This window comes from Malaclemys terrapin, chromosome 5 (genome assembly GCF_027887155.1).
Source record: "Malaclemys terrapin pileata isolate rMalTer1 chromosome 5, rMalTer1.hap1, whole genome shotgun sequence".
In the NCBI taxonomy this organism is placed as follows: domain Eukaryota; kingdom Metazoa; phylum Chordata; order Testudines; family Emydidae; genus Malaclemys; species Malaclemys terrapin.
The window spans coordinates 23,957,972-23,984,044 of NC_071509.1; the positions used below are offsets into that span (position 1 = coordinate 23,957,972).

Consider the following 26,073-nt stretch of genomic DNA (forward strand, 5'->3'; position numbering starts at 1 on the left):
TATTTATTGTATAACTTTGTTGGTAGTGGTTTTCTGTTACCTTTCAGTTGCTATGGGTGAGTTTTCAGTTCATTCCTCTGTGCTGTGCCTGCCCATGACTGGCATCAGATCAGAACAATACTGCCTACAAATACGTACTGTCCTAGAATAACACAGTTGCTTGAAAAGAAAACTACCTGTGTCTTGCAGAACACAGCAGTCTGGAAGTGCACATGGAGAGAAACACGTCTCACCATCTACTAACTGTGAAATGAATTTTAAAATATGCCTGGTGGGAGCCACCTTTGAGCAAAATGGCTGCCACCAATGCGTGGCTTGGGCTGGGAAATGCCAATTTTAATTCAAAATTTCTAATTGCATTTCTCGTAGTTGGTTTGTGGTGATAAGTATTTCCTATCATGTGCACCTGCAGATTGTTGTGCTCAGCAACATGGATGACAGCTTCTTTGTCTCTGTACCAGTGTACACAATTCCTCTGCAAGAAACGGGCCACAAGGGAAGAAAGCTGTGGAAAAGCCAATCTAATGTACCCCAAGGCTGTGGAGCAGAGATCTCCTCTAATATCACTTAGAAAAACCAATATTGCTTTCCTGTAGGAGACAAAGCTTGCAGCAAGCAGACTACATCAAACTGGGGCTAAATTGTGGCATTTTACCATTGGACTGAGAGGGAGCAATGCATAGAAACACTACCCTATGGGGAACTCGGAGATGGCTTGGGAGAAATCCTTCTCCAAATAGCCTGCAGTAGGACTGCAAAGGCTGCTCCATCCTTTGAGATAATGTTGGCTGATCCCTCTAGGATTGCTGGCCTGCAGCTGGGCCAGACTCGTGTTATCTTCTGCTGCGCCAAACTCACACATGGGGCAGCTGGTAGGGGGCAGATGACCCGCTGCCATATTGCTGCTTCCCAGATCCTGTGGCTGCTGGCTGGATGAAAGGGCCACAATGTAACTTGGAGCAATCTAAAGTCTGGTCTAAATTGCACCACTGGAGTGGTTCTAAAGAGACACAAGGGTCACTCCAACAGCTGAGGACTGGCCATAGTGGTATTTGCTCCAAGGCCATTCCCAACATGCTCGCTATGTAAGCAGTTGGGGAGCAAAAAGCCGGCTTCACAGCATGTAAGGATTCCCTTGGCTAGCACCCAGGCAGCTTTTTGCCTGCTCTGTGCTGTCAAAGCAGTGAAAAGAAACCAGAGCAGAGCCTGAGGATTTGACCCAAAAATGCTAAATACTGCCTAATTTATAGTAGCGTTAACAGGAATTTGGACCATGTAGTCCAACCTAAATCTTGGCAATATAGTTACATCTAAATCAAATGATAAATCAAAATCTAAGGGGGGATAAGCAGCTGGTTTGCTCAGGGTCAAAAATGTGTCATCTTTCATAAGACTGGTATGGAATGTCTTGTTGTATGTGAAGATTCTTAATCCACCTCTATACAGCAATAGGTTTCTTTGTTTTCTTATGCTACTGTTTTGCTGTATGGCTTGTATTTCTCAATTTTAGTTTAACATTGGCTTGTGTCTGCAGTAAGTGACATTACCTGGAGGAATATGTAGTCATCCTGCACAGTCAAGGAATCCCGGTCGATGCTGCCAGCAAACTGGACTGTTGGTGTTTTATCAGAGCAATTCTGAATCTGACAGGTGATGTAGCGATAACCTGAGGGCAGGGGGAGAAACGTGTTACAGGGTTTTCAAAGACAGAGAAGCAAATATCTTGACATTCTGTTTGTGTGGGGGAAGCGTCACATTAATCAGTATAGTCAGGTATAAAATAATTACACCTAACCCTCACGCAGAAACCTTTTAATCTCCAAAGTGCTAGATACGCATAAACTATTGAATCCTCACTTCACTCCTCAGAGGTAAGAAGGTATTAGGCTCATTTCATGGTCAGAAAAACTGAGGCCCAGAAAGATTAAGGAATAGATGATGAGTGGCCCTTGTGGAGGTGTTCAAGAGAGGGGGCTTGCCTGACCCGCACAAGGGCCCCTCACATGGCCAGATCACTCATTTACAGCAGGGAGATCTGGTGTCCTGTAGTTGAAATCCAGGAGTTCCCCTCATGTAAAACTGGGTGAGAAGAGAATCAAGCCCATAGAATTTAAGAGAGAATACATAGATCCCTGTTACGGAATATGCATCCGAAGAAGTGGGCTGTAGTCCACGAAAGCTTATGCTCTAATAAATTTGTTAGTCTCTAAGGTGCCACAAGTACTCCTGTTCTTCTTTTTGCGGAATTTTAAAGGTTGGTTTCAAAGTTCTGCAGACATGTTATAATTCTCTATTAAATGCTTTAGGATTTTCCTCGGCTCTCACCCACAATATTTGCAGCCCCTGTCACAAGCACTGCTCCACTCCTCCTCCATTAAGTGAGTCATCCAGGATGGGGTGCAGAGAAGGACTGGTGCATCAGGGAAGCAATCTGCTCCCACCTAATGGATAGAGCAAAGTTCTCCCACCTACTTTGTACACCAAGCTGTTATGGAACAGAACTTCTCTTACGGTGGAGCCTTGCATGCTCCTGTCCCACTACAGAGCTCTGTGTACAGCACACAGTCAGTCCAGCCCTAAGTAACTTGCCAAAGCCCATGAAGGAAATTCCAATCTCCCAAACCTGAGATAAGAACACTACACATCACCTCGCTTCTGTCTCAGTCTGAATGAGCAAAGCTTTAGCACTCATGTGTTTCATTATTCCTGCAAGAAACTTACCTCCCATGACCCCATTTGTCATGATTTTTATGAGACGGTCCAAACCAAAACACCAAATCCAAACAGTGTCAAACTTTTGGGACAGTTTTAAAATCTGGACGTGGCTCTGAAGCTGCTTGGGTCCATACTCTACTGCTTGTCGCCAAACCATTTTCACAAAATTGGGGCAAACACAGCAAAGGGCCTTCAAATTCCTTGAATTAGTCATAATTCACATGGACAAGCATGAAACCAGTAAAGTCTCTTATCTAATAAAGGTACAAAAAGCTTGATCCTCCTTCCATTGAAGTCAATGGCAAAAATTCTATTGACCTCAACGGGGCCAGATATAGCACTAAAGGAGTCAGCCAGGAAATAAACGTATTAAAAATCATGTAAGAGAACAGTGTTCCTTTCTCAGATTCTTCTTTAGAAAATAAAAACAACACAATTATTACTTGTGATAGTTCATTTGAGGGAATCAGATTAAATGCACATGGTTCAACTTTGTCATTGAACTTAACCAAAAAAAAAAAAGTGGTGAAATATTCCACGGATACTAGTTAATCAACTGCTATTTTTGCCACTCTATTCTGAAGTTACAGAATGAGTTATAAAATCTAGAAATGGGCAAAAATCAAACATGCTGGATCCAACCCTTGCCCCCCTTGCATTTTGGGGACATTCAAATTCCAAACCCATCTGTGGACATGAATTTTGCAAATAGCCACTATCATTATGGCCTTGGTGGCACATGAAATATGGAGCCAAAATGCATAGCTGAGTTCACATCTAAAAACAAAAATAGCAAGGGACAAATCTCTAACTGTGGAGAGCCCCAGGTGTAATAGAAATGATTTCATCAGGCAAGTGGAGGTAAGAGAGAATTTGCAAGGGGGAAAAAAATGTGCCAGCTCTTCACAGTCCCACTCTGAATCATTTTAAGAATCTATTAATCTAAGAAATTGAATTATCACCACACAGCAGTTTGAGGGCAGGGTGGGATGGAGGAGGAACCAGGTCATGACAATGGATCTTCTGCCACATGTAACCTTGACTGGCCACTGTCCTCTGAAGAACAGGGTTGCAGGAGCAGTAGAGGCTAATGTAGCATCAGGGCAGTGCCATTGTCTCTTGGTGATCCTATCACTATTCTGCTGAATGAATGGGAAATTTTCTTCCATCCAACTCCTATTGAATCTCCTATTGAATCTCACTAGACCCAACCAACTACTCAGGAACTCATTGGGACCTGGATCTGTTCTGAGCTTCTGTGAAATCTGATCACTTGGATTTAGGAGCTGAACTTTAGGTACCTGATTATTAAGGGTTGGCCTTAATTTTTCACCGTGGTCAGGGCAGGGGTGGGGGGAAAGAGCTATCATGTTCTACATCCTTTACAATTAAGGTATAATAGTGTGTAGGAGCTAGGATGATCGTCCACAGAATTAAACCATCTTTCAAGGGTACAATTCCTAAGAAGACAGACACATATATGTTGTAATTGTAGTGTCTACTTTGTACTGTGTACTCTGTAACTTCTAGTATTTTAAAAAAAAAAACAAAAACAAAACTATGTTGAATGTGTAACACCAGGATTTTCTGGGAAAAGACTGTTAATTCAGTGGAGCTGACATATGCGAGGATTCACTCTAGCAGACACTCACCCAGCACTACATTGCACTGCCAGCTGTATTTGCAAATCAGGAAAAAATGTTCAATGTTTAAGTGCCAGAACAAATTGCACTATTAATGGACTTTTTCACTGGAGCATAGCATCTTGACTTCAATTTATTTCAGAGTGGAAAACAAGTACATTTTAAATCATACTACATTTTTATATATCAGGACAGTTTTGCTGAATATATATAAACAGAGCAAGAATCTGGCAAGTGGAAAATGTTTCTTCCCACTGTTTTATGAATGAATGCAAAAAGTATTCTTTAAAATCAAAAGAAACAGCCATACACCAGGATGTCAATTGCTAACATTTTCATTAGCATACCTCCACTGGGGTCCTGGATTTCCATATGAACCAAATCAGGGTCTCTGTCAACTCCGGCAACGGCCCTGAGAACATAATATAATTAAGTTATCTTGGGCCTGCTACAGAATAGTAATTACATGGATGGAAAAATAGAAAGATTTTATACTAAACTGCTCCCACATCCTAGTTGGACAGTTAAAATAAACCCCATTTATAATTTTAGATTCTATGGATGGAAATCATACATTTCCTGTTCTCGGCATTATGCTTTGCTTTTTCTATTTTACTAGAATCTCCCTTACTAGAACACACAACCCGCCAGGATATATATTAAATTCAACAGGAGAAAAGAACAGAATAGGTGGGGAACAGTAAACAAAACTGAATCTTTCTGAGGCAATCCCAGTTTAATCCTTTCCTAATTTTATAAATATACAGTACTGAATGTTAGCACATTCTCTTTTATAACTAGCTCTGACATTAGTGACCATAGGGCAAATATATTGCTAAGAAATATTTGGGGTTCTTTTTGTATTAGAAATCTTCTAAATCTGACACACAGTCCCTATAACTAATTAATTACTCTTTGTCAGGCACGTTCACTGGAGGTACCGATCCTATTTTGACAAAGCAATTTAAAAATTAAGAATAATATTCAGTAGGAAATCCTGAGAATGGAACTAAAGGTGCATTTTAACTTAATAAAAGAAATAACGGAGATCCAGACTGATTCTCTCGGAACAGATAACTGTCAAATTTGCTCAGATAAAAGATTATTTTTAAACCTCAGAGTTTCTATCACAACCTAGGCTTAGAAAATGAAGTGGTACTCTTTCTGCCTCCTACAACATGGTTCATAAGGAAGACTGTGCAAGGAAAATTTAGGTGGCGATTCTGCTGACAATACACCCAGCAAAACAGAATCCAGCTCACACTCCCACAACTGCATTGGCTTTTCAATGCCAACACTAGCAAAATATAAGAGCCTGTAAAGTAAGCAGATATGACATGAAGACACAGGGAGCAAATACGTGGACTGAGAAAGTGCAATTTGGATACTTTTTAAAAACCACTAAAATACTTAGAGCAAGTGATTATCTTGATATGGTTATTAACAATAAAGAGCAATAAAGAGTATGCTTTATGTTGAAGCTACATCATTGTTTAATGACTGATTGATTAGTGTCATTGATGGGACTGACTTATGGGAAAGATTAAGGGCCAGACTCAGAGGCAGATTAAGGTTTCCTGGGGCCCTGGGCCAGAGCAAGTGGGGGGCCCCTCCGCACTCCTTCCACCTGCGGTCCAGCCCCCATTCTGCTCCTTTAGCCTGCAGCCCTGCCCAAGGCCTCACCCCTTTCTGCCCCTTCCCTGGAACCCATCCCTGTTCCACCCAGGGTCCCCCCATTCTGTTCCTCCCACTGCGCCCCATACAACCTGTTTGCTCCTTTCTGCCCCCCACCACTGTGGCCCCAAGACCAGAGAAGCTCTGTCCCTGCACCACGGCCCCGGGTCCGCAGCAGGGAGTGAGAGCTCCTTCAGTCCCAGGGCCACAGTGGGGGTTTGGGTGCTGGGGCTTCCCCCGCCACTCCCAAGCTTCTGTAGAGGACATGGGTCAGGGCGCTGGGGCTTCTTCTGCCCTGCCCGCCTGGAGCTTCCACCAGAGAGCGGGTGCAGGGGCTTCCCCTGCTGCCAGGGTTGGTGGGTACTGGGGGCTTCCCCTACCATCCTGCAGCTTCTGCCAGGGAGAGGGTCAGGGGCTGCTGGGGCTTCCCCCACCCCGTGGCTTCTGTGTCTGAAAAGTGCTATTGTAAATGGATAGTATTCATCTGTGAGCAGAGGGCCAGCCTAAGGTCTATGCCCCACTTTAATCCCACTTAACCCCTCCAAGTAGAGTTGGTAGAAGTGCTCTGCAGGAGGACAAGGTTAGGATGCAATAAAATGGTGTGGAGGAGAAAATGCGATGAGAGAAGTGAGTGAATGGAGATGCTACTGAGTTCTTTAAAGGTGCAGACGAGAAGTTTGACCTGATCATGGAAAAAGATGGGTAGTAGTGTGACATTCAGAACTAGACTATGACTTGGCACTGTGCATGTAGATGCTACCCATCCCCTAGAGGAGGTGTGTCGGGAATGGGTGGAGCCTTGACTCCACCGCACAATGTACTAGTTAGCACACATGATGCAACATGGTAGTGTGCCAGCAGTAAATTAGTACTCTTACCCACAGAGCATGGGAGAAGCAGGGAGGGAACCGTGCCTCTGAGGGGCACAAAACCTCCCCTGCATTGCTCCTAGGATGATCCAAGCTACATGCTGTCCCATACACAGGGCTTGTAGAAAAGCCATAAGCTAGCTCTTAACAATAAGGAAAATCATGATCAGACGAACTGGTGAGAAAGATATTTGCAGCAGTATTTTGGACAAAATTAATGGGGAGAGAAGTGAGATGTGAGAACAGGAGACAAGACAAGGCAGGAAATTGCTAGATCACAAACAAGAGTAAAATCTTGCTTTTGTTGAGAAATCGGTCTGCAAAATGTAAAATCTATTGTGGTATTTTGTGGACAATATCCTAAATCAGAGAAGTTATTTAACCCACAGAAGGGCTTACGCTAAGGTGCATGTGAATGGCGGGAAGATCTTCAATCTTTTTCACAGTGTGGAACATCTCTATCTATCTAGATATTTGTAATATGTCAAATCAACCATGATAGCTCAACAGTTGCTCTTCAGGGAAGAAGAATGCTGTTTGCTGAATATTTTACTTTTTGCACTTGACCTCATACAACAAACCTGCAGAAACTTCAAGCTGAAATTTTCAAAAGCTGAGATGGAGATGTCATCAATAATGCAAAGACTGCTTTTGGGGTACACTTTAAATAACCTTTTGGATCCATAATTTATCACTAATGGTTTCATAAACATAGATTGTGATATCTGTCAATAGCTTTAGGCTTTTCATACTTCTTCTAATACCCGAGAATTGACAATTGTCTCCTGACAGCTTCATTCCCCACAACAGTGGCACCTGGTAGTGGCAAGAGTGAGGTCTGCATCTGTGCAGTATATTTTCACTTCCACTGTAACACTCTAAAGTGAGAGGCTGCAACTGATTTGTTTTAATGTGGATTGGGCTGACATTTAAAGTACAATATCTCATCCCCAGATGCTCTCTTCCCCTTAAAAAATTATTTAAACAGATGAGGATAAATGAAAGGGGTTTTTTTGTTTTTGTTTTTAGCTTGCTGGGGGGAAAATAACATGTGTTTGTTTGTTTGTGGTTCAGATGTTTTTCTTGTATTCTTCCAACATAACCACTTGCTGCAACTATACATAAGCCACTGAATGTGGACTTGATCCTATAGTCAAACAATAAAACAGGCAAGTTAGCTTAAAAAACCCATTCATGTACGACAATACATGTTTTGTATATACAAATTGTGTTTCACATTATTACAATTCTGTAAGATACTTAAAGAACAACCACCACTTGAGACAAGTTTAATTCAGCTTGCATAGGGGAGGCTCCTTTTGGGCTCATCTAGTAAAAGCGTACCCTTTAGATCATCAGGGTCTAGATCTGAGTCTCAGCTATGCTAATATACAGCAATGTCTCCCGAAGTGTGGGATGCAGCCCCTCAGGGCCACTAAGGGTAAGGCATGGATAGACCTCTTAATTGTTCTCCAGAGTCTCAAGCTTTTGTTTTTTAAGAACTCAGTCGCTGGTTGTTATGGTAGTAAAGAAAATCTGCAAAACATGAAGTGTGTGTAACCAATGCACTGAGTTTGCAGACAGCCTGAAACAATAACAGTAAAGTGCGAACTGTTTACACATAGGCAAAATGAGAAAAATGCTGCTTGAGAACTTATTCAAGTTTGCTTTAAGGATATTTATTTTGTGTATTTCAACATGTGATGTTGACAATTTGTGTTTTAATGGTTATTAAGCTTTAGTTTTTTGAATCTCAACACCTACTGTCATTACATAATTATTGTCTGACTGCCCCCCCATCATACTTTCCCAAACTGCGAAAATTTAAATGGATACAAATAAAAAAATGCTCAAAAATAATCATATATTATCCATTGAAATGATAAAAAAAATCTGCCAAGCCTAGTTATACAGCTGGTCAAACTAGATGATTACAATGGTCCCTTCTGGCCTTGGAATCTAAGAATTACTAAAGTGTGGGGTTGCAGAAGAGTGGATGGGCAGCTCAGTTGGATGTTACCAATACTGTGGGACATATCCAGGCCCTCTTTACATTTGTCCTCAAATACAAGGTTACTATTGACACACAAGCAATATTATTCTAGCTGGGTCAGGAAAGCCCGTACAGCCATTCACATAGATTACTAGTGCCAAGTGCATGACTGATTTCAGCAGTATGGGGTGCCTGGTGGATCTGTGGGGTATACACAAGGTGTGGCCCACACTCCCTGACCCCTCCTTAGAATACCACTTCTGCAGCCCTGGAGAATCTATGGTGTGTGGACTCCACAATGCCTGATTTTCAACTGGCTTGTGCTTTGCGGAGTACTGGCTTTAAGATGGAGCTTGGTAAGTGTATGATTTTAGGATGGGGTCACCTGTAATAGCAGGGGGGTTGAACTTGATGAATTAGGAGAGCTCTTCCGGTCCTGAATTCTCATGTTCTCATCTCCTGACCAGCTCTATTGTGGAGTTGCGTATACCTGTAGCAAAGTGAGTGTAAAACTAGCAGTCTGATCTGGTAGTGGCTCATCCCAACTGTAAATGACTAAACAAGGCGCAAGTCAGTGCTACATCGGTCTCCATGGGTTTTGGCCACCTTGTTCCCACATATGCACCATGAGTGGCCTGAATTTAATCTTTTGGATGGATTTGATACAAATAATAGCTATTAATAGGTTCTCACTTAGGCCTCTTAATTATGCAGAGCTCCCTGCAGTTTTGGGGGGAGGGTTTAAGCCCCTCTTCTGTTTCTCTCAGCTCCCATCTCAGAAAGCCTAATTCACAACTCTGTTAACTCAACTTTTACACTGTGCAAAACATTGACTTTAAGGGAGTTACACCAGCATAAAAATGATATAATGGAGTAGAAAAACAAGCTCCTGTGTCTGTGTCTACACATGAACACAGTCATGCATTGTGCACATTTTACATTTCTCAGTAAGAACACTAAGAATTTCTATATTCAGAATTCTTTTGTTCTGAGTTTGTCAAGCCTTTAAGATTGTTTTAACCAGGATTGTTATTTTATTTAACTATTTCTCATCCTTGTGAGCTGCTCATAACAGCTTTCACTTATTTCAGTCACAAAAAATATCAGAAAAGTAGTAGTGCTCATTTATAATTTGACCTACAGTCACGTAATATATGGGAGTCAAAAAACACAAATTGTTAACACATAGTACATCTTGAAATGTGAATCATGAACAATAACCCTTCACACACTATAAATATAAAGTCGATGCTTTTGGATATGATCTCCATATAGACCGTACTTCTGTATTTTAAATGCCCTGGGTTAATTTGTGGGAGGAGGCAGAGGATGGTTTCTTTTTTTTAATCTCATTTTATTCAAGAGAAGCAAGAACTAGGTACCTAATCAGGTGGAATCTGTCATGGATGTGCAGTTCATCTACACTAATTAGGTTCCTCAAGAAGCACACAAAAGGGCTCCATTGTAAAATATTTGATGCAATTTACTGTGGTGCCTGCTGATGCAGAGAGATCCTCAAATAAGCTAGCTCTAAAAACAAGAAACCCTTCATCACTGTTACATGAGCCTCCTATCAAAGATCCAGTGAAAACTAGCAGGTTTGCTCTGTCTCTTCTCCAGCACCGCTTTAATATAATCCGTTAATAATAATATTATGCTTATCAGAACTTTAATAGGTTCAAGATTTGGAACTGAAACTGATTTTCAGTAATTCACACAGTCAGTTCAAGGGCAAAGCACTGCTTAGAAATGCAGTGAAAACAGCATTATTCATTGCTTACAATGGAAGGACCAGGTCAAAAACTGTTTTTACTACATACAGTACTGTGGGGATTTTTTTTTAAACACTGTTGCAAATGTCTACTCTGATTAGCTTTAAAGGATAATGGCTCCTGGGAATTTGAGTTACTTGGGGAGACAAAAAAAACCACAACAATTTGATTTACACAATATAGTAATATAGTTGAGTTACAACTGATTTATGTTTTGGGCGTGGCAAGGGGAATTCATTATATCATCTTTGAAAATCATCCTGTCAACTGCTCATTCAGTGCCCTACCTGGCCAATGTCCCCTGCTCTGTGTCTGCCTCTCCCCCCCCCATGTTTAAATACTTTGTAATGAAAATATTCTCCCATCCCATCCCATCTTAATAGCAGTACTGGAGCGGTTTATCATATTGATCTCAACACAAAAATAAAAAATAAATATTACCTGAACTGATCAAGGATCATAATAGCCAAGGATTAAAAAACACAAGATGATAGAACTGCAAGCACATTGATTTTTTTCTCTAATTAAAGACAGTGAGCCATATGCCATCCTGACTTATATACCCTGTGCAACCCCAGTGAAGAAAATGGGGAATAAACCAGAGCAGAATTTGGCCCAGAATGTTGCTTCTAAATTTAAAAGTACAGGACAAGGTAGCTAAGACAGACTCAAAAGAACCTTCATAATGATGGTTATGTAGGAAGAAGGATCTATCTTACCTTGGAAATTCCAAGCTCACACGAGTTTTGAATGGAATTTGGTCATTTGTGGCACAAACATAATGCTGTGAGCCTCAATGATCAGCCCTACTGTGTGACAGGGAATTGGGGGGGAAAGGAGCTGGTATTCTTTCTCCCATGCAGGTGGAAAAGGTCCACCAGAGCTGACACAGGGGTAAGTAATCTGTGCCAACAAACAGAATAAACTACTTCTCCTAGGTCCAAGAAGAAAGCAGGAAGCACATTGTGACTCAGACTCACAGCTTGCTATCTGTCCTGCTTCTGGGGCCTCTACACGCTAACCTGTATTTGGGATGGATTACCAGGTTCCAATCTGACCATAATATTTCATATTTGTATTTATTATAATATCCTTACTTTATAATATCTATATTTTACAAAGCGTAACTTCCAAATAAGAAGATCAGCAGAGCCCCTGCTGAGTTGGCCAGGGCGAGTCTCCCTAGTGTCTCACCTGTAGAGCACCGGGTTTGAGAGCCCAGGCTCCAGCCTGAGCCTGAACACCTACACTGCCATTTTTAGCCCTGCAGCACAAACTCCCCATGCCTGAGACCGCTGACTCGGGCTCTGAGACTTTTTGCTGCACAGACATACCCCAACTGCCTAAAGAACTGGGGGAGGGGGAGCACAGGAAGCACGGGCACTAGTTGGGAAGGCAGTTAAAATTAGTTAAGTCCATTATAGTGTAGGCCACCAGCTGACTAACTCCATAATCTTGAAAGCCAGAGATGACTTTGCACAAGGATGAAGATACTCACACTGCAATGCAATTTACGCAGTTCAGAAACACCAAAGGAACTACAAAGATCTTGTGGGGAGACACCATGTCTTCCTGTATGGATAGACAGTGTCTAGCACTTTGTGGGTACGATTGGAATACAAAATAATAATACATAAGGCTAAAATTAGACTTGTATGAAACCTTCTGTGTTTGTTAGATTAAAGCCCACATGTGGAAGCTGAGATTTTTTTAGGTTTTTTTTTTTCCAATAGAATTCAGGCAATTGGTTAAATATAAAATTTGATCACTTCCACAACTGACCACAATTTTTCTTCTCTTTTTTGGCAGAAGACGAAGGTTCATTTCCATTCTGGAACAAGTCACACATTTTCACAGATTGGCTTCGGGTCACTTTCATAGAACAGTGGCCATTTTTGTCCAACAAATAGTTTTTTCTCCCTGTGAAAACAACCCACCATATTTGTGGAAAGACAGCAAAAGTTTTGCGAATTTCACTTGCTTCCCAGGCAATGAACATTTTTCTATACAGATGTAGTTAATATGCCAGATTCAGCCTTTAACTTTATAGATTTTTCCCTCTAGATTGATACGTCTGGCTTCTAGAGATCACTTTTATCTGTAAAATGAAGTGCAGTTTGAGCGGACATTAAAATTCTCTCTAAACCAACGTCACTAGACCACAGTGCTGAAAACTCTTCCGTTCGAGTCAATTGGGGCTTCTTGCCTGAGTAAGTATGAGTCTGAATGTGCAAGATTGGACCCAGGTGAACAGGAGACTAGAATTGCCCCTGCAAAAGATGTCAAATTTGTTTTATTATCCTTCCTCCTACCTCAGGAAACACCTAGGAGGATTAGTATCAGATACTTTTCCCTTTCATGTGTTCATTGGAGACTAACAACAATGTATGCCTCTTACCAAAAAATATGGTCTTTTGACACTCGTTCCTGCAGAAGAGTCCATTTTTTCCCCAAGTCAACTGACACATATAGCTTCAAAGAAAAAAGAAAAATATTAGCTGGTAGAGCACTGCTAACAGTGTAAATTCTAAAAGACAGTGACTAACCAAGGGACTTTGAAATAAGCTATTAAAATGACAGATTTCACATGAATCAAAATCAGTCCAAGGAACTTTCTAGAATGCTTTCCAAAGCAATAACATTTGAATCTTTTCGAATAAGTGAAACCAAGACAAACTTGCTTAACATTTATACATATAAATAGAAGAGTAAAATGCTCTGTCAATGATGCCTTGTTTCCCATGAAAACAATGCACAATTTCATTTTAGATCAGACTGTTGCTAACCCCGCTGTGATTGTGCAAGAGGAGGGAGTGCAAGGGAATTTTTCCTCCCTTGGTTTTTCCCACATAGGGGCCAGCCAAGTGCAAATGCTCAAGGCCCCAATTCTGCAAAGCTTAAAATTAGGGCTGTCTACTAATCACAGTTAACTCCCGTGATTAACTCAAAAAAATTAATCACGATTAAAAAATTAATGATGATTAATTGCACTGTTAAACAATAGAATACTAATTGAAATGTATTAAATATTTTTGGATGTTTTTCTACATTTTCAAATATATTGATTTCAAATATAACACAGAATACAAAGTTTACTGTGCTCACTTTATATTATTTTTTATTACAAATATTTGCACTGTAAAAATGATAAACAAAAGAAATAGTATTTTTCAATTCACCTCACACGAGTACTGTAGTGCAATCTCTTAATCATGAAAGTGCAAGTTACAAATGTAGGTTTTTCTGTTACATAACTGCAATCACAAACAAAACAATGTAAAACTTTAGAACCTACAAGTCGATTCAGTCCTACTTCTTGTTCAGCCAATTGCTAAGAGAAAGAAGTTCATTTACATTTACGGGAGATAATGCTGCCCACTTCTTAATTGCAATGTCACCTGAATGTGAGAACAGGCATTTGCATGGCCCTGTTGTAGCCAGTGTTACATGCCAGATGTGCTAAAGATTCATATGTCCCTTGATGCTTCAACCAGTTTTACATTATTTTATCTTTGAATGTAGGGGTTTTTTTGTATATAATTCTACATTTGTAAGTTCAACTTTCATGTTAAGAGATTGCACTACGATACTTGTATTAGGTGAATTGAAAAATACTATTTCTTTTGTTTTTTACAGTGCAAATATTTGTAATCAAAAATAAATATAAAGTGAGCACTGTACACTTTGTATTCTGTGTTGTAACTGAAATCAATATATTTGAAAATGTAGAAAACATCCAAAATATTTAAATAAATGTTATTCTATTATTGTTTAACAGCGTGATTAATCGCAATTAATTTCTTTAATCACTTGACAGCCCTACTTAAAATGCTTACTGTTCAGCACAGGCTTAAGTCTCGTGAAAAGCCAATCAGATGCTTCAGAGTTTTGCTGACTATAGATAAACTTATGCACTTGCTTAACAGGGATCCTAATAAGCACAGAGACTGCTCCCTGATTGTACCCCAGGGAGCAACAGCCACCTCAAAAGAGGTAAGGTGGAGATGGTAGGGGATGGGGCCAGGACCTTCCTCTGCACTGGTCACAGTTGGTAACACTGGGCTTGGTTTCTTTCCCACCACATTTAATTTCAGAAATTAATGTGCTAATAACAACAAGAACACTGAGACAAGATATGTCAGTAGCACAGATATAATTCTCGTTCCATGACATGTGCAATACATAACACTAGTCATTCAAAGACTACCTCATTTCAATCAGAGCCTCCAGAAGGCATTCTCCTCTGTAGCTATAAAGTAACCCCTAGCACAACTTTAAGAAGTCAGATATACACAGACATTGAAGTCCCTTGTATTTGCTATTTCATTCAATTTACACATGATTGGGTTCCCTCCCCCTGCCATATTTCAGATGAAAATAATGGGGAAAACTTCTCCCTTTCAATGTAAGTCCTCATTTATCTGTTAAGCACAGTCTGTGCTGCAGTGCAGAGCCTCGTAGGGAATACTCAGAAAGACACTTGTTTGTAACAGGAGAGGCTCAAATGAAAGTGATGAATCCATTATGTACATATTGCGCTTTTATTATGGATATTATGTACTGTGTTATTTACATATTTAAGAATGTGGGGTTACGCACCTCTTCTCGATTAATTTTTGTAATCAGAAATAATATGGAGGCCAAAGAACAACACTATCCAGCTATCGTGCACTATACTGCATAGTAACAGGGCTTTGTTCCATGGAAATGTGAAGTAAAGTGATCAGAATAGGAGACAATGTTCACTGTATTGTGGATATTCACTGTACAGGCTGTTGCTGTTTAAGGTATAAGTTATAGGTGGTATTAGGCTACATATATGACATAGGAAATGCATGTAATGGGAAAGGGGACATAACATTCTGTCTATGAATTTGGTGAAAGCACCTCTGGAATATCACCCTTTATCAGTCAGAAAGACAACGATGAAGAGAGTTCAGCGGAGAACAACAGTTGGTAAGGAAGCAAATTGGAATGACTTGCTAAGGATTAGAAAAACGGAGAAGATATCTAGTTTGGCATAGATGTATCCTATACAAATATGTAGCGGTTGGCCAAAAAACCAGCTAAATGAACAAAAACTTGAAGAGTTTAAAACACCAAGAATGGAAGGAATAATTTATCATAATAAAAAGAGGTATATCTAGGAGTAATGAGCTAGACCCCATTTCAGCAAGGCATTTAAGAATGTGTTTAACTTAAATTCAGTAAGACTTCTCAACATGCTTACATTTATGCATGTGCTAAAATATCTTGCTGAATCAGGCCCTAAATGAGAGAAAACTCTGACTCATCGTGTATTTTATTTTTGATTACCCATGACAAACATCAAATTTGAAATTACATTTGTGGTGTAAAAGTTGTATTAATGGAAAAGGCAAAACTTTCCATTTCAGCAAACACTTCTGAATTAGTTTTTATTCTGTTCATTACCAGCCTTGCACTAAATTAATGTAGTCACTTTTTATAAGGCCACAGGAATACATGAGTTCAGGTTTTTTCCCCACCCTCACACAGTTTTCAAAGAAACAATTAAAATCTCCTGTGATCCCTGTCAAGTCTTAAAAATGAAATCAAGCATTTATATTGTCTCAGTGAACAACTGATTGATGTTCATTATTATTTTGGTAGCCAAAAAAAGAAAGTATAGACTTGAGCCAGTAAGTAGATTAACCCAACCGCACTGACTAGCTTTGTATTCATTTATAGAGTGTCAGTTAGAGATTGGAACTTTATTTAAATAAAATACAGGGTACTCAAGAGAAGAACAATCCAGGTTTTACTATATAAAGTAGGAACTAAATCAAGCCAGAAATCATGAGAACATTGAGATGCTCCAGGAGACAGAAGCTTGCAGATTGCTATTTGTCAAAGAGCTCAATCCTGCATTCTTGCGCACTCAAAAATGCTACTGCAAGTAATGGGTTGATTAGGAAGCTTCTTCTCAGTTTATCCAAATTATCTGAACTTCTTTAGGCTGTAAAAATGAGAGAGCTTGTTCTCATGAGTTTTCTGATACACCTTTCTTTCACTTAGGTGGAAATATAATTATACAACTCTAGGATCCAGACTATGAGCTCTCTCAAGGCGTATGTTACCTCTGGGGCCATGGATTTCAACATAGTGATTCTTTTATGCCACTTCTGAACTTTGCCCTCCATCTCTTCCTTCTCTCTCCCTCATCTCTACCTCTGAGGGGAGGGATAGCTCAGTGGTTTGAGCATTGGCCTGTTAAACCCAGGGTTGTGAGTTCAATCCTTGAGGGGGCCACTTGGGGATCTGTGGCAAATCAGTACTTGGTCCTGTTAGTGAAGGCAGGGGGCTGGACTCAATGACTTTTTTCAAGGTCCCTTCCAGTTCAAGGAGAGGGGATATCTCCATTATTTATTTATTTATATTACTCTCTTTGAGACAAATCCTGCAGTCCTTACTCAAGATTTACACAGGTAAATCTCCCCTTCCAGCCAATGATAGCTTTTCTTACATACATCTTGAGTAAAGACTGCACAATTTGGTCTTTTATGTCCCTATGTTTCACTGCTTTAATTGTAAGACTGATAGAAAGGAAAGATCTATTAGATCACCTAATCCTTCTCCTGGCCAATAGAGGATTGTTACTTACTGCACATTTTCTAGTGTTTTGTCCAGTCTAATTTTAATAGGAGCTTCCACCACTTCCCTTAGTAGATTATTCCACCAGAAACTCAACTGAAAACAGAATGAAGGCTTTTGTGCTGTATTTTTCCCACGTAAATATTTTTGCTGCTGTCAAATTTTCAAAACATTTTTGTATGTTATTTAGGACCTAAAACTGACTTAACAAAACAAAGAAATCCACCATGACATTTGTAAGGCAGAAACAGTCAAAGCTGTCATGAGTTCTTCTAGATGTAGCCTTGTTTGTAAATAGTGGAACAGCATGAACCACTGGTGATCAGCTGAGCATAGCTTTAGATTCAGTTCCTGAAAGGTAGCTCAATGAAACGTCAGTAGAACATCACAGTAATATCTGTGCAATAATTGACAGCAAAATGAACAACTTGCCCTCTACTCCCTTCATCACATAAGCAAGATAAACCCTCCATACACGGTGACAACGCTTAAAGGGCCTGATTCTGATCTTACTCAGTGTTGTACGTATCAGGAGTAATAATAGAGTTATGTCAATATAAACATTGTAAGTAAGATCAAAATCAGGACCAAAATCTCTATGATTTTACAGCTTTAGCTCTGGTGCTATGAAAAAAGATTGAATATACATTTTTATTGGATTGTGTGTTCAACTGCAGGTGTTTACATTAACACATCCAGAAAAATGCCATAAATCTTTATACTTTAAGGAGCAGTAATCCAGAACACTATTGAAAGTCTACAAATAATTTGATGTGACTTCTAAATCTGTATGTGGTCTGAATACTTCAAAGAGAGTATTCTTCTACTTTTCTACAGATCTACCGATTCAATGGAATCTTCTTCTGCTTTACACCTAAGCAAAGGTTTATTTCATTTTATTTTACCAACCAAGAATGGCTTCGGAGCCAATATTTCAGCTCAGTTAACTTTCTACTACATTATACAACTGCTTATGGCCAATTTCTAGGGAAAAAAGTTTCTAGGATTGTACTTAACTATAATTACGTTACAGGATAGATTATATTGCCAATATCAGTATCAACAAGAAATGACAGAGAATGAAAATACTCTAAAAGGACAATGGCATTTTGAGATTGATATAATTTACTGAAATAGAGAAAGGAGCATTTCAGGAACTGGGTATTGCTTCCCCTTAGGCAACTCATGTTATATAAACCTAATCAGCAAGTTATGACAATCTGATTAGGTTAATATGAAACATCATGTGATGGTCAAGAACACCCAAGCTTTACCTTGCCTTCCTTGGTGTAAGCAATCACCTTATCCTCATCTTTTGGGTGAAAAACCAGGGTTTCCACAAAGAAGGTAATGGGCTGCTTTTGAAAAGTGGCTCCTTCATCTATGCTCATGAAAAGGCTCTGGTCCCGGTCATTATGTGAAGAACTCACAAGAATTATCTAAAAAAGAAAAAGGGTATTACATATAAAAACACTATATAAAGAATTTTTCATTGCCAATATTAGAAGCCAATGCAGTATTATTTCTGTTGCATAAATGTAGGAGACGGTAGGAATTAGGCAACACACTTCACAAGAACTCTGTGGCTGAGATTTTCAAAGCTGTCTAGGGGATTTGAACACCCAGTTTCCATTAATTTCCTAAGCAGGTACCAGGCTCCATAAACTTTCTTTCAAATGAGTCTAAGCTGATTGTACAAAGCATCTTATAGGTTTGTACCCAAAGTATCCACCTTATATCTAGGTTTGCCAACTTTCTAATCACACAAAACTGACCACCTTTGCCCCACCCTCTACCCTGAGGCCCCTGTCCTGCCCCTTCTCCGAGGCCCTGCCCCCGCTCACTCCATCCCTCACTCTCCCTCACCATCACTCACTTTCACTGAGCTGAGGCAGGGGGTTAGGGTGTGGGAGGGGTGAGGGCTCCAGCTGGAGGTGTGGGCTCTGGATGAGGGGTTTGGATGTATGAGGGGGCTCCGGGCTAGGGCAGGGAGTTGGGGTGCAAACTCTGCTTGGGGTGCAGGCTCTGGGGCGGGGTTGGGGATGAGGGGTTTGGGCTGTAGCAGGGATCTCAGGGCTGGGGCAATGGGTTAGGGTGCAAGGTGCGGGCTCTGGCCAGTGGGCACTTACCTCAGGTGGCTCCCAGAAGTGGGTGGCATGTCTGGCTCCTAGGCGGAGGGGCCAGGGGACTCTGCGCACTGCCTGCACCCACAGGCACCTCCCCTGCAGCTCCCATTGGCCACGGTTCCCAGCCAATGGGAGCTGAGGATCCGGTGCTTGGGGCAGGGGCAGCATGCAGAGCCCCTGTGGCCACCCCTGTGCCTAGGAGCCAGACATGCCAGTCGCTTCTGGGAGTCACAGGGAGCTTGCCTTAGCCCTGCTATGCTGATGACTGGACTTTTAGCAGCCCGGTCAGCAGTGCTGACCGGAACCGCCAGGGTCCCTTTTCGACCGGGCGTTCCTGTCAGAAACCAGGTGCCTGGGAACCCTACTTATATCTCAAAGGTATTGAGTTTAATCCCGTTATTTCTATTGTGGTCCTTGTCCCAGGGTTGATAAAGCCACATGCAGGAGCTCCAACTACTGAGGAAGGAGTAATTCTAGTAATATCTTGTTTAATGTGACCATTTAAATAACTAACCCTTTTGTGTAGTGAAGCTATTTTTATAAACAAATCACTTGCTTAATCACTGCTGTAACTAAGCTGAAGTTAATAGAGACACACCAGGGATGAAACTGGTCTGTAACATCCTCATATGGCTGAACAGTGCTCTCTCTGTTTGGATCAGATAGCAATCTCACTTTGATGCTTTGCAAAAATAAATGCCAGTCAATTATCCGCATTTCCTTTTTATCTCAGGATATTACTTTGACTCAAACCTAATAAAAGTTGCAGCTGCTGTCTGTCTGATTGCGTGGACTTCATATAAGGCTTTCAGTAACAAAGAAATATTTTTGTTGCAGAATCTAATAAGAATCAAACTCCTTTCAGTTTCTTCACCCTCAAAGCCTGTCTGAATCTTACAGCATGGCTTTTGAAAATGGCATTGTGAGGTTCCATTTGTATCATGTCTCCCGATCAAACATATTCAGCTTGTAAATAAAAAGATTATTTTACTAACTGATTGCTCAGCAAATGCAACATGGAATTTCAAAGTCCAGCTGTGTTCTTTCTGGCTCACACATCAACAACAATACAAATTTTGCAATCAAAACAATTAAAATATTCCGTTGATGATGCACAAGCCAGCAGAGAATCCATATCTCTTTCACATAGTTATGGTGGCTCTGCATTGCAAACAAGAGTGAATAGCAGTCAGTAGTGGAAGCAGAAATGATGACAAACATACTCAGGGAACATCTATTGAGAACATAAGAATGGCCATACTGGGTCAGACCAAAGGTCCATCTAGCCCAGTATCCTGTCCTCCGACAGTGGCCAATGCTAGGTGCTTCCGAGGGAATGAACAGAACAGGTAATCATCAAGTGATCCATTCCCTGTCGCCCATTCCCAGTTTCTCGCAAACAGAAGCTAGGGACACCATCCCTACCCATCCTGGCTAATAGCCATTGATGGACCTATCCTCCATGAACTTATCTAGTTCTTTTTTGAACCCTGTTATAGTCTTGGCCTTCACAACATCCTCTGGCAAAGCGTTCCACAGGTTGACTGTGCCTTGTGTAAAGCACAATGGTATTTTTACTTAGGCCTACTCCACACTAATGCTGTAAGTCGATGTAAGTTATGCTAGTTAAGTTATATAAGTTACATAACTTAAGTTGACATAACTTACATTCACTTAAAGCTCGTCCTTCGACAGAGCTTCCACCTCTCGTTGAGGTGGATTAATTAAGTCGACAGCAGAGCGCTCTCCCATCGACTTATTGTGTCTTCACCAGACCCATTACATTGATGCAGATGCGTCGATCGCAGCAGCAGCAATTTAGTGCATAGTTTAGACAAGGCCTCAGTTACTTTTTGGAATAGAACTGCATTTTAAAAAATTGGACTCCCTGGTAAACTTGCACAGATACAATAGCTGGACTGAGCTTTTATTGCCTCTGTCCCTCAGCAAGAAATTTGTAAATAGGTTATTCACGGGCCCAGATTCAATAAGATATGTAAGTACATGCTTTACTTTAAGCACCCGAAAAATCCCATTGACTGTCTGTGTAGAAGTAAATGGGAATGCTCATGTGCTTAAAGTTAAGCATGAAGTACTTTGCTGAATCAGGGGCCATCCTACATACACCCCTAGGACCACACACTAATTCTTTTTCTCAGTTTTAACAAAATATTTCAACAATATGAGGCCAAAACCTGCTTGCCTTATTCATGTAACTAGCCCATGTAACTAGAAGTAAGCAGGATGTAGCCTGTAACCAACGTATGATTCACTGATTTTCTATATTGTTTATTTTTATGATTTACATGGGAGTGTGAAATATGAAATTTTTATGTGAATCTATAAGGGGGGATTATAGAAATGTTATCTTTACAAGTTTTACCTCTCATTCTCATCACATCTTAATGTCTTTTTCTCTTTAGTTGTCTATAAACTCTGAGTAAAGCATTTTGTGATCCCTGTAAGGACACAATATTCAAATAAAATGTATTTGATTGTATAAATTAAAGCAGTACTGGCCAATGTGCAGCTCATGGGCCAAATATGGTCCCAAAAGAGTTCTGTACTACAGAATTGCATTTCCTTGATCAAGATGGAGCACTGCCTACCAGGACCAGTATTCTATATGGGCCACACCTCGGTATTAAAGCTGAATGCAGTTATAATGTGCTTCTTTGTGTGTTTCACCAACTTCCTCACAGGTTGCTAATGCAATTCTCAAATGGGCAATGTTTGGGATAAACCTCTATGAAAGTAACCGTAGACAGGGTCGGCTGATACCTAACTCACAATGATGACTATATCTACATGCTATTTAAAAACTAAACAAAAAACACCAAACCACACAGATTGTTCTCATTATACTCAAGATGAATTTCTAAATACAAAGTTTGGTGAATGAACATAGTAAGATACTGAGGGTCTGAAATATATTAGAATAAGCCTATTCTCTCACAGACAAAAGAGAAAGTAAAGCTGTCATCTATATCGTAAACATTCATTTGTTTTCAAGATAAGCTATTACAGTTCTGTATCATGTGTCAAACACTGATTTCCATAGGGGTATGTGGTAATTAAAAAAATATTGTTAAAACAAAGATAGTTATTTATAGATCTTATGAAGACCAGCAGACTTTTGTTCATCCCTTTGAACCTACTCTTGTAAAGCTGTCCACCTGGCTAGATCTTTGGCAGGTTTTAAACTAAACAATAACAAATCAGACAGATTATGCGTCTATGTAAAAAAGATGTTGGAGGGCCAAAGTTAAAAGGGTAATTCTAAATTTGGTCATCCATGGTATGCATAGGGATTGTTGTTCCAAACAACTGTCCCAAAATCTGATGGGAAATCTGGAAAATCTCAAGCAATCCACGGAGGGGTAAGACTGGATTAGCAAGGCCTAGCTATTAGTACCATTCCCCATTATATTCCTGGAGAAATATCTAGAAGAGTTAAATGTTAACAGGGGAAACATCAGTTCCCCTGGGCAAAAACCCAGGTATTTGTGTAGGAATTATGACATATAGACAGACTCTTGTTTGGCTCCACAAACATAGCACAAAACCTATGAGGCCCACATGACACAGAGGTCACATGAAGGGAGTTCTACAGGGTTGAAAGAGTGAGGGCATGATGCCACTTAGGCTCAATTTCTATCCATCCACGACTTTTGGTAATTTGCAACATTGCCAACCCCAAGTGTCCAAAAATCAGGAAGCAGGCTACAGCTTTTTTACAGAACAATGAGGGCTTGAGGCTTCAAATGTTTTTAAATGAAAGCTGAGATTCTCACCAAATAACTTGCCTCCAGGAACTGGACTTCATGAAAAACACCAAATATCAGGAGACATCTAATACAATTGCAACTGCTGGTAATACCATGTTTGAAAGAGTTCTCTGCACCCTTCATAGATAGTGTAGGAAGGAATGATTTCCCCAAGGTCCTTAGTTGAGTAGTATGTACAATATTTGTCTCTCATGCTCTTATCCAAAAAGACCAGAAGTACTATCTTCTGCTTTTACACACACACACACCCTCTGCTAGTATACTGGATCTCCACATCGCCAGTCCACTGATACATAAAGACTCACATGTACCTCATGACAGTTTATCGAGGGTGATATTCCAGATAAAATATTACACACTCATCAGGCACTTTCCATAACAAGTTTTGATTTTTTTTTTAAGTGGGACAAGTAGCAACAGATCTTCCCCTTAGCGAAAGATCTTGTGACTGCTTCATGAATGTAACTGGGCCATACTGTCAGGAGAGCAGAATCAAATAGTGATTGCTGATGGTTTTAGCTCAAAATGAATAACTACTTCCTTGAATGGCTTTGGACCCAGAAACCAGAATAGATTTTAATCACTTCTAAACTTCAATTAAGCTTTTCATAACTTTTTTATAGCTTTTCATCATTCCCTTTGGAATCCTCCACTATTTCTCAGTGAAACTATAAAACTATTAAATTATCTCTGACTTTTCCTCTTAACCTTATGGCATCTAAATAAGCAACAAAGACACTTAGGTGTGTATTCATCTCTTAATGTGCATGCATAACTCACATTAGCATTAATTGGAGTTATGTGAGTGTTCCAAAGAGAGAGCCTGTCATTTAAACTGTCAGGCAAGCTATTGAGATAAAGTATAGACTTGTGTCACTGTCTTGGAGTGCAGCAAAAAAAAAAAAAAAAAAAAAAGAGAGAGAGAGAGATAGAGAGCTATAATGTAAGTGAAAAGTAGTAACATAATTTCTTGCATATGTATAGGGCCCTACCAAATTCACGGTCCATTTCATGGTCATAGGATTTTAAAAATCATAAATTTCATGATTTCAGCCATTTAAACCTGAAATTTCATGGTATTGTAATTGTAGAGCTCCTGACCGAAAAAGGAGTTGTGTGTGTGTGTGTGTGTGTGGGGGGGGGTGTCACAGAGTTATTGTAGGGGGGGTTGTGGTACTGCTACCCTTACTTCTGCACTTCTGTTGCTGCCCAGCTCTGAAGGCAGCACAGAAGTCAGGGTGGCAATACCATAACTCCCCTAAAATAACCTTGCAACCCCCTGCAATTCCCTTTTGGGTCAGGACCCCCAATTTGAGAAATGCTGGTCTCCCCCATGAAATCTATATGGTATAGGGTAAAAGCGCACAAAAGGCCAGATTTCATTGGGGGGAGGGGAAGGGGAGAAGACCAGATTTCACGGTCCATGGCGCGTTTTTCATGGCCATGAATTTGGTGGGGTCCTCCATATGTAGTAAAAGATGTATAATAAAGGATTTAGACTCCTGTGTTTTGTTACCATTACTTTCAGGGAGAAGACTGTGAAAAAGAAATATAGAAGCAAAATTTACTTGGTAGTGATATTGCCCATATCACCAACAAATAGCAGAAGATCAATTAAGCCCAAGTGAAAGCCACTGGGAAGATCCAGTTGGTCCCACATACAGTGGGCTGCTCCTGTACAACATAAAGTGACAAGAGCACAGCACAGTGCTGCAAAAAAACAGAAAACAGACAGGCCCTCCCTCAGAAAGTTTACAGTGTCATGCCCAGGTCTCTGCACTGGCACATGTCCAACTGCAGGATTGCATTTGAGCAGAAGACCCGGAGGAGTGAATAACAAAGACTGATTGATTAATTTACTAATAATAATTATTTATGGCTCACGTTCTGTTAATAGCCACGGAAGATGCACCTCATCAGAAGGGTGATTGTTATTCAGTCACTGCACAGCACGGTCCAGTCACTGTGACGCGTCCATCATACAACAGCAGTTTTCAGTAGCTATGTCAGTCTTTGTTTGCTAAGACATCATTTTTACCTAGGTTAAAACACAGCATATATCTACCAGATCTGAGAGTCGGGGTGGGGGGGGGGCATGTTAAGAAAAATAGGGAGATGCAGGGGAAGAACCTTCCACACACAAGAGGCAGGATGAACTGAGCTGTACTGATGAAGTGCTTTGTTTTTTAAACTATACTGTGGTTGGATATTAGAAGAAAGGCATTCCTTAGTGGGTTCATTTTAAGGCTGAGAAGCAGGAATTTCTGAGAACTATTCCCTGTTTTGTCAAAGATTCACTGTGTGACCTCAGGCACGTTGGTTAACTTTTCTCAGTTTCCCCAGCTATCCAGTCAGAATGATAATATGCCTTTACTTACCTCCCGAGAATATTGTGATGATGACTTAATGTCTGTACAATGCTTTGAAAAGCTAATGGACTCTGATCTAATTGTTCTAAAGGTGCTTTTTAAACACTCTTTTCTTAGGTCAAAACTCCCACTGAAATCAATGGTGTTAGTCAATATAGTAAAGAGTGCTGAACGGGGACCAGGGTGAGGGTTCTACATACTGTACTTCAGCACCCATTTCTGGCTGATGATGTAACACCTGATTCAAAGCCCACTGAAGTCTGCGGAAAGACTCCCACTGACTTCCCTGGGATTTGAATCAGGCCTCTAATGATCAGCCTAAGATGGAGTTATCACAGGTCTCCCCACTTCCCTTCCCTACATCTAGCCAACGCGCAGTACGGTGTCAACAATCAGGGCCAGCTTTAAGCCGATTCACCCGATTCCCCGGAATCGGGCCCCGTGCCTAAGAGGGCCCTGCTCCGGGGGTCTTCGGCGGCATTTCGGCAGCAGGGGGTCCTTCGGTGCCGCGG

The 26,073-nt window shown here is 40.5% G+C and overlaps 1 protein-coding gene across 2 annotated transcripts in view; it reads right to left on the reverse strand.

The window, feature by feature from the left end:
• SORCS2 (sortilin related VPS10 domain containing receptor 2) overlaps positions 1-26,073 on the reverse strand; it is an 818,166-nt gene that overhangs the window by 126,348 nt on the left and 665,745 nt on the right. For both annotated transcript variants that reach the window (XM_054030250.1, XM_054030251.1), the window contains exons 4-7: positions 18,553-18,717; positions 13,065-13,138; positions 4,706-4,770; positions 1,548-1,666 (exon numbers count right to left, since the gene is read on the reverse strand). In XM_054030250.1, coding sequence (XP_053886225.1) covers positions 1,548-1,666; positions 4,706-4,770; positions 13,065-13,138; positions 18,553-18,717 — 423 coding nt within the window. The remainder of the gene's footprint in view (positions 1-1,547; positions 1,667-4,705; positions 4,771-13,064; positions 13,139-18,552; positions 18,718-26,073) is intronic.